At 40.0% G+C, this 12,900-nt stretch overlaps 1 protein-coding gene across 1 annotated transcript; it reads left to right on the forward strand.

Moving 5' to 3' along the window:
* The first annotated feature begins 2,674 nt into the window (after positions 1 to 2,674).
* klf17 (Kruppel like factor 17) lies at positions 2,675 to 5,777 on the forward strand. The gene is made up of 3 exons (XM_080440292.1): positions 2,675 to 2,889; positions 3,058 to 4,132; positions 4,480 to 5,777. The coding sequence occupies exons 1-3, from the start codon at positions 2,806 to 2,808 to the stop codon at positions 4,653 to 4,655; spliced, it is 1,335 nt and encodes a 444-aa protein (XP_080296418.1). The 5' UTR covers positions 2,675 to 2,805; the 3' UTR covers positions 4,656 to 5,777.
* The last annotated feature ends 7,123 nt before the right edge of the window (positions 5,778 to 12,900 follow it).

Below are 12,900 nucleotides of genomic sequence, written 5' to 3' on the forward strand. Positions count from 1 at the left end.
AGTACCTCAAAATTGCACTCAAGTACAGTAGGCTACTTGAGTATATGTACTTAGTTACTTTCCACCACTGACGGCAGGTGTGTGCATTGGAGGCAAGCCAAGTCCACGTCAAGTGTGTGTGAGGCATGTAGGTACGAAATGCATGTGGCATTGCGCTTCATGTCTGTAGGCTATCCTCCTTGCAACAGCGTTGCCATATTTTGTGAGAGAAATAAGCAACCAGGTATTGGAAAACAAGCCCAAAAGAAGCAACTTGAGGCCACAAGCTATTTGAAAATAGTAGATCGTGAGCTTGTAGATCTGCTATTTTCAAAAACTCTTGCAATAAAATATGGAATATTTTTGAAACATTCGAACAACACAATGCTCCCTGCCAGTGGGCACAAAACATTTTCATGAAAATATTTGAGAACCAACCACTGGTTTAAATAATAATATTTTTTGGAAGCAAGCCTAAATAACAAGTCAAGTACTACACTTTAGAAACAAGCCCCAAAACCCGCAATTACCAATTTTTACAAGCACCTTTACAGAAAAATAAGCCTAAAGTCGCTTATAATAAGCCGACATGGCAACACTGCCTTGCCACGGGGGTGAATGGTGAGTGAAAGTATAGGAAGCGAGTGTCCAGTTTTTCCTCAGGAAACTGAGTCCATTTCCACTTGGCTCGTAGACACAACCGGAATGTGATTTGCGTAGGAGAGGCCCAGTTAAAAATAACGGGGTATAAAGGCTCAGGACGCGCAGTTCAGAGCCCTTTGTAGCCACTGCACAGTGTGTTGGTGGTGAGGTGACTTGTAAAAAATAAATATATACTGTAATAACCTATTACAGTATTTTTTTTAATTACTAATAGGCCTATCAAATATTTGGCTATTTTGACTGATTGAATATTTTATTAGACAGAAACAGCACGAGTAGCCTACAGTCATACACTAAGTCTAAAAGGATAACACAAAAAAGTCCAGTGGACTTGTTTCCATTGAGGTCCTATTTATTCAATTCATCAACATAAAAAAATAACACCAAAATACAATATCATCTGAGTTCATACTAGGCTATTTGGTTGATCCTAAATGTTTCTATCCTATTTTAGAAATGAAAGCTCCCTTTGTAACAAGAAAATTAAAAGGGGGGGGGGTGAAAATACCCCCCCCAAAAAAACTATTAATTGATTTTAGTGGTCAAACAAGTAGCCTATAGGCCTCGTATCGGCCGCTATCTCCTATTCTATCTACCTGATATTTATTAACCCCCCCCCATCCTGTCCATCGGAACATTACCATGATAATGACTGTTGTTAAAGATAAAGATCATTGGTCGCTTCTTTTGTTTGCATCCAGATAAACTTGTTTCGATGGTCGCAGTGGACTGAGCCATGGCTTCACACGTTTTGTATTGTTAAACATGCAGGGGATCAAATCGAGACAAATTAATGATGTGTCAACTGAGATTAGGTCCATGGTTGTTGGGCTGCTGTTTATTGTCTCGTCCCCCAGACTTGCTGTCGGAGAAGCCGAAACGAAACTCAAATAGGCTACTTTTGGTAATTTAATATGCAAACGAAATGCAGACGTTTATTTTTTTTTATTTGAAGTGCCAGTAAGACTTTTAAGTGGGATTTTGACGCCTGTGGCAAAATACTGGTCTACCAACAACGGTCCTATTTCTTAATCAGGATTGTTACTAAAATGCTGCACGGGTTAAGCTAGGTTACGAGACACACATTTGAACAAGAGCAAAGTGGTTTGAAGTGGTTTTTGAAATGATTCTCCTGGCCTGCAGCCTGCAGGCCACAACGGATTACCCAGGTTTAGTGTCTGTCGCCCCTTGTATACCTGCCTGGAGGAGTTCCCATGAAGCTGAGGTGCATTCGTTACAAACAGAGTGAATTCACGAGAACATTACTGTCATTATTATTACCCCACTTAGTGCCATGTCTTATGATTGGAAACACTACGAGATGCAGTAGTGTGTAGGCCTAGTAGTGATAAGAAATTGTTTATAGACTTTATTCTAAAAGGAGAGTGTAAAATGTGATATAGGCATATACACTGCAGGTGTCACATAATCAATGCAGCCCCCCCCAAAAAAAATGTCTGTGTGTGTGTGTGTGTGTGTGTGTGTGTGTGTGTGTGTGTGTGTGTGTGTGTGTGTGTGTGTGTGTGTGTGTGTGTGTGTGTGTACGTACACAATTTTGTATCTCTCTCTCTCTCTCTCTCTCTCTCTCTCTCTCTCTCTCTCTCTCTCTCTCTCTCTCTCTCTCTCTCTCTCTATATATATATATATATATATATATATATATATATATATATATCATATATATATAACCTGTGTCTGTGTGTGTGATAATAATAGGCTAATACTACATTTTATATTTATATTGCTAATACAATTTTGAAACAAATCTCAAAGTGCTACAGGACAAAATAATAAAACACATTTGCATGTGTGTGAGCATAAGTCTCCCAAAGTATACTTTTAGATAACAAAATTAACAACACGTTTGATGTTTTTGTCTCTGTATAGAAGGCCTACCTGTCACGCAAGATTGCCTCTTAATGCTTTTCCCCTATTGGTAGAACATGGCAGTAAACGCTGCAGAGGCCCCGCCCCCTGCCAGGACATAGGCTTATAAAACGCTCCGTCATCAGCATTGAGAGATCCTGAATCCTGGTGATCACTACACCTGTGTCTAGCACGTCTATCAGTCTGTCTTTCTAAGGACAGGGAATGAACGTTCTGCTCGTGTTTACACATTTAAATTAAGAGTCGAAGTGAGAAAGAACGGGTTTAATTGTCAACATGGCCGTGGCTGACGCACTGCTGCCGCCCATAAGCTCGTTCAACATGCAGACCATGCAGGATAAACAAGAAGAAATAGTCGATGTAAGTAGTGATATTAATTGGTTCAATTTTGTTTAAATGGGTGAATCGTTTAAAAGCCAAGTTAATTTGACTGAGCTGCATTTTAACAGCTACCATATGTAAGTTGTAAGAGTATTTCATTTATTTTAGCCGCCTGCTTTAATCGGTTCGTTTGTGTTGTGTTTGTAGATGTGGAAGGTGGAGGAGTGCAGTCCGAGGGGCTCATCAACAACAGGTGTCGAGGACGGCAACCGTCACATCCAGGTGGAGTTCAGCATCGTGCGGACCCCTTCCTCCGGACCCCCTCCCAGCAGCAGCAGCAGGGACGACGACGAGCTGGGGAACTTCGTGGACCTCGAGTTCATCCTTTCGAACACTCTGGGCTCTCAACAACATGTCCACCACGACGAGCGCAGCAACAGCTCCGCGTCGCCGCTGCAGTCCTGCTCCTACTCTCTCCCGGAGTCTCCGGAGAGCTGCAGCGGCAGCTCGGTGCATGACGGCTGCGACGCGCCGGCCCAGCTCAGCCCCTCAGGCTACCATCAGCACGGCTTCCCCGGCGCCAGCCCCGTCCGCAGCCTGGTGGCAGAGCTGCTCACCCCGGAGCTTAACTACCCGGGAGAGGAATACGTGCCCAAAGCCACCGGAGTCGGGCTGGAGTACACCGAGCTGCGCGCCCCCGCGGTGCCCGCTCACCTCGGATACAAAATCAAAACGGAGGCGACGGAGCAGTCCTGCATGATGGCAGCCGGCGGGGAATTCATGGTGGGACAGATGTACGATCACATGCGCCCCGCCATGCACCCTGCTGGGGCTTTTACGCATCACCAGCACCAGCACCAGACGCCCGTCCAGGGGTTCGGGGGGGCGCACTCCTTGCCGATGGGACGCAAAGACTGTCAGATGGCTGAGTTAAACTCCCACAATCACCTTCAAAGTCAGTCGCATTACATGAACGCGCCGTGCCCGCCACAGTATATCCACCAGGGCGCGCACCAGTACCACGGACAGTATAATGTATACAGGGAGCCCATGCGTGTCCACCAGCAGCAGCAGCCGTCCTCCATGCAGGGACTGATGCTGACGCCTCCATCGTCTCCTCTGCTGGAGTTTTACGCACAGGAAGACGGAGGCATCAAGCCGAAGCGAGGGCGCAGGTCCTGGGCCAGAAAGCGCACTGCAACGCACAGCTGTGAATTCCCTGGCTGTGGAAAGACCTACACCAAGAGCTCTCACCTCAAGGCCCACATGAGAACACACACAGGTAGGCACATGCAACAGTGTTTTCTTTACTATATGAAATCCTCAGTGTTAATGTATCCATTTTGTAACGGTGGAGAAATGTAATCAAATAGATCCTATCCGTTTTGTAACGCAGTGTAGAAATGTAATCAAATTGATCCTATCCATTTTGTATCAGGGATCACCTTAAGTGTCCATATATACACCCTCAGAGTTAAATAAATAGTAGACCTAGTGGTCTAACCAGTTTGAGATTTGGGGGGGAATAGCTGCAAGGTCTTTAATGTTTGCATTGAGTCTGCATAATTGGGTTTAATTTGGTGGATGACAATTTGACTAATGACATTTTCCTTGTCTCCCCCCCCCCAGGCGAGAAGCCCTACCACTGCAACTGGGAAGGCTGTGGCTGGAAGTTTGCCAGGTCTGACGAGCTGACACGTCACTTCAGGAAGCACACAGGACACAGACCCTTCCAGTGTCACCTGTGTGAGCGTGCCTTCTCCCGCTCCGACCACCTCGCTCTCCACATGAAGAGACACATGTAAATTAAACTAATGGACACTGGTTACTCCTCTTGATCTGACGTTGCATGCAGTCCCACTATTTGGGACTGTTCAAAGTTTGGGTTATTTTTGTATTTTTGTAAATATTTGTACAAATTGATTTTTTTGACTAAGTTATAGTGGTTCAGTATTTAAGTTTTCTTGCTCTGTCCTCTGTATAAGTTATTGATGCCGGTGAGTGCCTTCATAGGATTGCCTTCTGAAAAAGAACACTAACTGTGGGCAGGACCCAGTATGTGTGTACATTTGTAAATCAATCATTTGTGTTTACATCTTTTCATATAACTTTTGATACTCCTCATATCAGGTCAGAGTTTGTAATGACATTTTGTCAATTGTCACCAGCATTGCTTGTTACAGTGCACAGATTGCACATTATGTTAAAAGACATCTGTTAAAGCATAGTTTTGGAAAAAAACAATGTAACAGAGGCTGAAGATTTTCCTTAAACAAGAATTGAGATTTGCCTTAAATGTACTTAATGTTGTGATCAGGTACTAAAATACTGCCTTAACATTCAGGTGTGTAATGTAATTGTCTACGCAGTTCAACCTTGCCACGGAGTGAATCTAATTTACCATTATGATCAATTCAGCATGTACATTACATTACAGTAGATTGCAAGCATACTTTTTTTTTTGTTGGAAAATTGTTCAGTATCTGAATATGTTTGACAATCATGCAGTTGGTTGGACTGGCCTCAACCCTGTAGCCATGGTTAAATGATGGGTGCCTTACTTGAAACACGATATACAGATGCACCATGCTGTAGTGCAAATTCTTTCTTGTTGCTTTTCAGTGATGCAAGTGTTTGGTATAATTGTACCATATGAAGTGCTAAAGGGCTCAAAATATTCTTTGAAAATAAAATTACTGGGAAAACATAACAGTTTGTCTTGTATGTTCATGTTCAGAGGCATTGTTGGTAGACAGACTTATCTATTTCAACTAGTGTTAATTTTGACAGCACATTCTGATTTAGTCTTAGTCTTTTGAATAACACATCTTTTAGTTTTAGTCCTATTTTAGTCATCTGAAATGGTTTAGTCTAGGCTTCGTCGACCAAATATCAAAATCTTAGTCCTCTAAGTCAACGAAATTAACACTGTAGCATACTAACTTTATTGAAAGAGAGACTGTAGTTTCTATTAGCTTGGAATCCCCAACTGTCCACAGCCCACCTCGGCTGCAGTGTGAGTCGATGGCACTGTGAATTTTTGTATTATGATGCCATCTTGTATGAGCATTAGTGAGGCCCAATGAGGATCTGATTGAAATGATGTGCTTGAAGAATTGCAATTTGACAATGAAGAATTGCAATTCGACAAGATCTAAAGATGTGTCTTTATTTGGGGATTCACTGTCATTTAAACATTGATTTTTCCCTGTACATTTAATAAACACCAAAGCCTTGGACAATATAGTTTCACACTTGCCATGGTCCAATGTCTTCATATTTGTTAGTTTTCATACTGTGCTACTGTTGCTGATTCCATTTCATTCAAATAATGCATGCAGTGCAGTTCTACTTCTTACATTTATTTCTCACATCTCCTGTCTTACATTTTGTAAAATAAAATAAAAATAAATAAAAGAGGGGAAAAAATGCTATTTAAGTTCAGGTGCTTTGTTATAAATATAAACTAGACTGGCGTCTTAACCATTCAAACTTCAGAACACAAACTATAATTTGTCAGAGGAATTAATTTTGGTCAAGGTGCTAGAACATGAAACACAGGACAAACAATTTACAAGAAAACCACCAAAGTGAAAACGATATGGATGACATACTGCAGGACTGGCAACTCCTGGATCAAATTAAATATTAACGCATAGGCCAATGTGTATACTATAGCAATGTGACAACCTGACGTAGCTATACACCTGTTTCAATTCAATTCAAAGGGGCTTTATTGTCATGGGTTGCCAAAGCAAATGTGAAATAAAACAATCAAAACAACTCTTAGCAAATGCTGTCCTCTAGTGTTCATTCATATATTAAATATGTTTGTATGTTTCTGTTTTTCAGTTTTCCATCGTTTACGGTTTTAAAATATTCCCCAAAAATATAAAGGTATTGCAGAGTGAACTTACTGTATTTACAGCTGCTAGATTTTTGGTTTCTGACTTAATTAGGTTCTTGAATAGGATACATAGTGATAGGCTATGCTTTTCATCATGATTTGTGTGCATGGGGATCTCATCTTAAACCAGTCTTCCAGTTTAGTAGACCGTGTATTGTGAATTTGTACTTCAACGTACTGTTGTTCTCATGTCTTACTAAATAAAGTACGTCAATCAATCAATCAATCAATCAATCAATCAATCAATCAATCAATCAGTCATGCAAAGTTCATCTGCTTCAACAACGGGCAACTTTCTCTGTCCACCCAAAAATGCACAATGTGGCTAATGTTGACATTTATATGCTTTGAATTATGGGGAAGGTATTTAAAAAGTCAAGACGTCACGTCAGGTCTCAGGTCATGTTTTTAACCTGTTTTATTGGCGGGGCATGCAGCCATCACTAACAGCCACACAGGGGCAGTATAACATAGGCTAATACAGAAAACTCAAGAATTGTCAGCAGACTACTCTCTAACTTACATAGATTTTTTTTACATTTTTATATATACTACAGAAAGGCGCCCTTGGGTCGTTCGCCCATGCATTGTTCCCTCCTAACTTTCGTATGTCCTGTTGTCTTGTAATAGACTATAATAGTAGCCTATATTTTTGTTGACAAGAAAGCAAACAAGAAATATAAACTAATTCAACGGGGGCAATGACTCCATTGTCCACCAGAGGGCCACCAAAACCACCAATAAAAATACAATTGTCACCGCTGTCTACAACAAAGATGAAACCTGCAAGCAAAAAGCAAGGAGAAGAAACAACTGAGCAAGGTGCTTGGATGTGTGTCTGTATCTATACATGTAATCAGTTATCTAAAGGCAACTGCTACTTTACACTTTCAATTATATATTAACCTGAGTTTTTGAAGTGTAAGCTGTGTCTTAGCGGATGTTCTTGTAATACTATAAAAGCTGGAAAGTATTTCAATACCCTGCCTGCTCAATATTCTTAGAAGAACATGGACAAGGATGACAGTCAGATGATCTCTGACTTTGTTGCCTAATAACCTAAAACTTTCACTGCAGTGGTCCTTTTGGGATCTCATTTGAAATAAGCCATTGTGCTTTTATGGGCTGTAGTTGTTATGTCACAGGTGTGTAATAATTTAATAATTTCTGTATGTGACTATGTGTACAAACAGAAGCCTAAATTGTATGGTAATAGCCAATCTGTGTGTGTTTAATTTTGCAGTTCCTTTTGTTTAGTAGCCTATTTATTTATTTAATAATATTAGGCTAGGCTATTATTATTATTATTAAACCCTGCCTGTCATTGAATTCAATTGTGAAAGTGATGCATGTCAGAGAGGAATATCAATGTCACATAATTATTTTTTTGCCATTCTTCTCTCACCTCCCTCCTTACAGTGCGTTTTACACACACACACACACACACACACGCACACGCACACGCACACGCACACGCGCTCACACACGCACACACACACACACACGCACACGCGCTCTCTCACACACACACACACACACACACACACACACACACAGAGAGGCGCATGCATCGTCTCTTCTCCTCCGCGCGTCCATTCACTTCTCTACAGTGTTTCTTCTGGCTTGAAAGCAGGTAACGTTAAAAGACGTCCTCATCACCCCTCTCTCATGTGTTTCCATACAGCTATATGCTCTCTCTCTGAGTGACTGGAAGCTTCCATCTCACCATACTGTACCACACCTGTCTGGGACATCGCATAACAGCACCACATACAGTAGCCTAGCAGCCTATATATTCATTTAGTCTGTGCGTTATTATATATAGGTACATTGATTTGGTCTCACAGCATTCATATGGCCATAATAATCCTTTCCAGCTGACTGTGCTTTTTATTTCCCCACAAACTGACGTCTAAATTGTTTACCAAGCCCATGTGGCTGGTGAGGAATAGGTTGCGGCATCAGGCATGCCTTCACAACAAAGAGACCGCTACCTTAATTACTTCATTCATTCCACCGGTGAGCAGTGAGCACGTGTGCGCCTTATTGGGGGAACAAAATACACATCTTCCATGTGTTGACTGTGCTGCTGTTGTTAAATTAGGTTATAACATTAGGCTGTCACAATTTTTTATGATTAGTCTATTATACGACCAATTTACGTCGCATCATCTCCTTAAATCATCACATTTCGGCTATTATTCTGTATTAACAACACAAAAGGTTATCTAATATAGGCCTAACTAACTATTTGTTTTCATAAAGTAGCCTGCGTGAGCGAGCGGTTTAATTGCTGCATCCACCGTCCTGCTGTGCATAAGATGCTGGACAATGGAACACGGTACAGTCACTCAGCCCAACAGGTTGGTGCGGCTCATTGCAACAAACAGGGGGGAGGAGCCAATTATTCTGATGAGATGATTATTTAGCAGTGGTGGAAAAAGTACTCAAATTCTTTACTTAAAAGTAGGGTAAGTGATATTTTTGGGTTAAAACAAAAAGTATTTTGTTAAAAGGTTAAAGCACTATATTCTGATAGTAATCATTGCTATAGGGTGTTTGTTCGGTAACAGGAGTCTCCCCGTCTCTCCAGCTCTTTAATAAACAGAAAATAAATTTTCCGGTAGGTGTCAAAATCTCAGCCAATCAGGAGAAAGTACCAATTTTTAAGCTTCATTTTTATAGTGTTCCAGTTCTAATTTTGCCTGCTCATTTCTTAGTGTCATCACTTCCAATTTCACTTGTTTAATCTATATCCTGATTCCTGATTGAGTTCTCTATCCTGATTGGATAAAATTGGAAATGAAACTGAAACTGAAACGAAAATGCATTTTCTGTTTATAAAGAGCTGGAGAGACAAGGAGACTCCTTTTACTGAACAAACACTCTATAGCAATGGGTACTATCAGAATATAGAGCTATTTAACACTTAACCAAAGAAAATCACTTACCCTACCTTTAAAGGGGAAATCCACCCCTTTTCAATATTTAACTATGTCATTAATATAGCATAAAGGAGTTGTGTGGAAATAAGAAAAAAGTTCCCCCCTTTCTGTGTTGTCTTGAACTGGAGGATTGATTCTGGGTTTAACATTGCAAATTACACCATGATGAGTCATCACAGTGTAATTTGCAATGTTAATTTTTTTGCAATGTTACATTTTTTTGCAATGTTAATTTTTTTTTTAATTTTTTCTTATTTCCACACAACTCCTTTATGCTATATTAATGACATAGTTAAATATTGAAAATGGGTGGATTTCCCCTTTAAGTAAAAGTATCAATACTGCAATGTAGAAATACTTGTACAATTAAAAGTCCGGAATTCAAAATTTACTTGAGTAAAAGAACAAAATTATTGGTATCAAAATGTAGGCTACTTAAAGAACCAAAAGTAGAAAGTACTCATTATGCAGAATGTCCCATTTCACAAGTTTACAAATGTATAAAACGTAAAAAAAATCTTTTCAAAATTGCAGATCTTCAAGCTCACAATGCGTTGCATCGCGACGCATTGTGAGCTTGTAGATCTGCTATTTTCAAATGGCTGAAATGTATATGGCTGAAGTAGTTAATGCATGTTTTGTAATAATAATCAAAATCTCCAAAGTCACTAGTAACTAAAGTTTTCAAACAATTGTAGTGGAGTAAAAAGTACAATATTTGCCTGAGATGTAGTGTAGCGTATTGTACAGTATTTGTGTAAATGTACTCAGCTACTTTACGCCACTGTTTATGAGATGATTATTTAGCATTCAGAAAGGGGCGGGGGCTTGTGTGGTGGAGGGGGCGGGGCTGGCCTGGGGTTGACCGAGGGGAGAACGAACGAGGTCGAGGTGATGCAACTTCAAACATCCACTAGTTGGACATAAAACTCACCAGCAGCCTCAAGTCATCAACACCATCATGGTAAGAAAACCACTCACAAATGTTTTGTTTTATTTCTTCCATGATACGTTTTTGCATTAATAAAGCCAGTTCAATTAACTAGGCTACTATCAACGGCGAGACGCGTCATTACATGCGTAGCTTTTATCAAATGCAATTGGTTTACATGTAACCAATAACAACCAGTAGTCTCTACATTTGTATTATATGACTTATATATAATTAAACAAAATAATAATATTAACAAAAACGATGATGAAAAAGATTTGTGGGACACTGTGTGAGATTAAAGCCTACTATTTGAACGTTTTCAGGGGGGCGCCCACGTTGTTTTGTAAAATGTAAATAGAGGAAATATCCCCTCTTCTAAGTCCAAGTCCAACACTTCCCTGTAAAGTGAAGCGCTTGTAAAGGGTTGGTTTTCCTTTGGGGGCAACAACACGTGGCAGATGGTCGTGGTGGGGGGTTCCCTGAAGAGATGGATGGGGGATGTCTTAAGAAATACCCAGTCGTGTAAAGTAACTAAGTACATTTACTCAAGTACTGTATTTAAGTACACTTTTGAGATATTTTACTGGAGTGTTTCCAATTTTCAATACTTTTACTTCTACTCCACTATATCTCAGAGGCAAATATTGTACTTTTACTCCACTACAATTTTTTCAAAACTTTAGTTTCTACTTACTTTGCAGATATACATTATCATATTGTAAAACATACATTAACCACTTTAGCCCTATTTTATACATAGGCTTTTTGAAAATAGCTGATCTACAAGCTCACAGTCACATTGCGACGCGTTGTGAGCTTGTAGATCTGCTATTTTCAAACATTTTAGTAGGCTACTTTTACTTTTGTCACTTAAAAGTTTATTTTGATGCCAATACTTCTGTACTTTTACTCAAGTAACATTTTGAGCACAGGCCTTTTACTTGTAACAGAGTATTTCTACATCTTGATACTTTTACTCAAGTAGAAAATGTGAGTACTTTTTCCACCACTGGAAATACCCCATGTCTTTGAGCCTTCTGTCCACCCTTGTCGCACACACTGCACTGCAGTCCTCTGTGTTCATTTAACCCAGAGCCTGGCTTACGGGTCCATTTGGTTCCATTTGTACACTCTTGGAGAGTTACAAATTGATAAATCGACACAGAGGATTTGACTGTGAATATTATTCATGAAGACCTGAGGCTGGGCTACAAATGCCTTCTAAATCAGTAGTTCTCAAACGTTTTGTGCCAAGGACCCCCAAATTGATATGTATTTGGCCGTGGACCCCCATCCGAAAATGTTTTGTGCTAGGGACCCCCCCCCCCAGAAGAGAAGATTTGAGTGGATGTTTTCATTTTGTTTTCAAACACTATCAAGATTTTTCAAAAATGTTAAAAAATCTAAAAGCAGATCTAAAAGCAGATCTACAAGCTCTGCACTGTAAGCATGTACATCTTCTATTTTGGAATAGGCAACGCTAAAATCTAAAATTACACAGATGCTTTTCCAGTATTAATGGGATAATAGATTGAAGTATAAGTTGAACATTTATTTACTGTCATGTAACAATAAAACCGCTCAAAGAGTAACCCTGTAATGAGCCAAACATATACATTAACATATTCAAATCTTTATGTGGGTTGTGACCACTGACCAGCACCCCATTTGCTGTTGAACATTTGTGGCCATAAAGCTCAGAAGGAGGCTATGTCAATAGAATCCATGCATGCATGAAACCCCCTACACCCGACTGATGTCCGCCACCACCAACAACAGGGCCTTTCTCAAACCCCAGTCCTTGAACTGGGCTCTTAACCACCTCTATGCATGCTCTAAGAAGGTTATTATTTCATATAGGTAACAGACTCCCATTTTCAGAATAGCTTGAATTGTTCAAATGCATACTAAAGTACCTTGGCAATATGTGAATGCAATTACTGTATATCACCTACTATAATAACTTTTTGTTTTGTTTGTTTTAGTTTCTCTCTCTCTCTCTCTCTCTCTCTCTCTCTCTCTCTCTCTCTCTCTCTCTCTCTCTCTCTCTCTCTCTCTCTCTCTCTCTCTTTTGTTGCACTTTTCCGCATGTGAATACTTGCAAATATTAGGAGCAGAGTTAGTTTACAATGGTTTAAGTGATGTTGATGTTGGAAAATAGGAATGGAAGTAGATTGACGAGAAATACTGGCATAAAGGCATAATGGGTGCATATTGGGAAAAGATAGTGTCTAGTTTAAAAAAAAAACTCAACTCCTGTTTTT

This window comes from Gymnoscopelus braueri (genome assembly GCF_963280865.1).
Source record: "Gymnoscopelus braueri genome assembly, chromosome: 10".
NCBI lineage: Eukaryota > Metazoa > Chordata > Actinopteri > Myctophiformes > Myctophidae > Gymnoscopelus > Gymnoscopelus braueri.

Excerpts from the sequence above, each read along its gene's own strand:
- klf17 (XM_080440292.1), top strand. The coding sequence starts at position 2,806 with ATGGCCGTGGCTGACGCACTGCTGCCGCCCATAAGCTCGTTCAACATG. Across the intron at positions 2,890-3,057 it reads AACAAGAAGAAATAGTCGAT|ATGTGGAAGGTGGAGGAGTG; the intron begins GTAAGTAGTGAT and ends TTGTGTTTGTAG. Across the intron at positions 4,133-4,479 it reads CCACATGAGAACACACACAG|GCGAGAAGCCCTACCACTGC; the intron begins GTAGGCACATGC and ends CCCCCCCCCCAG.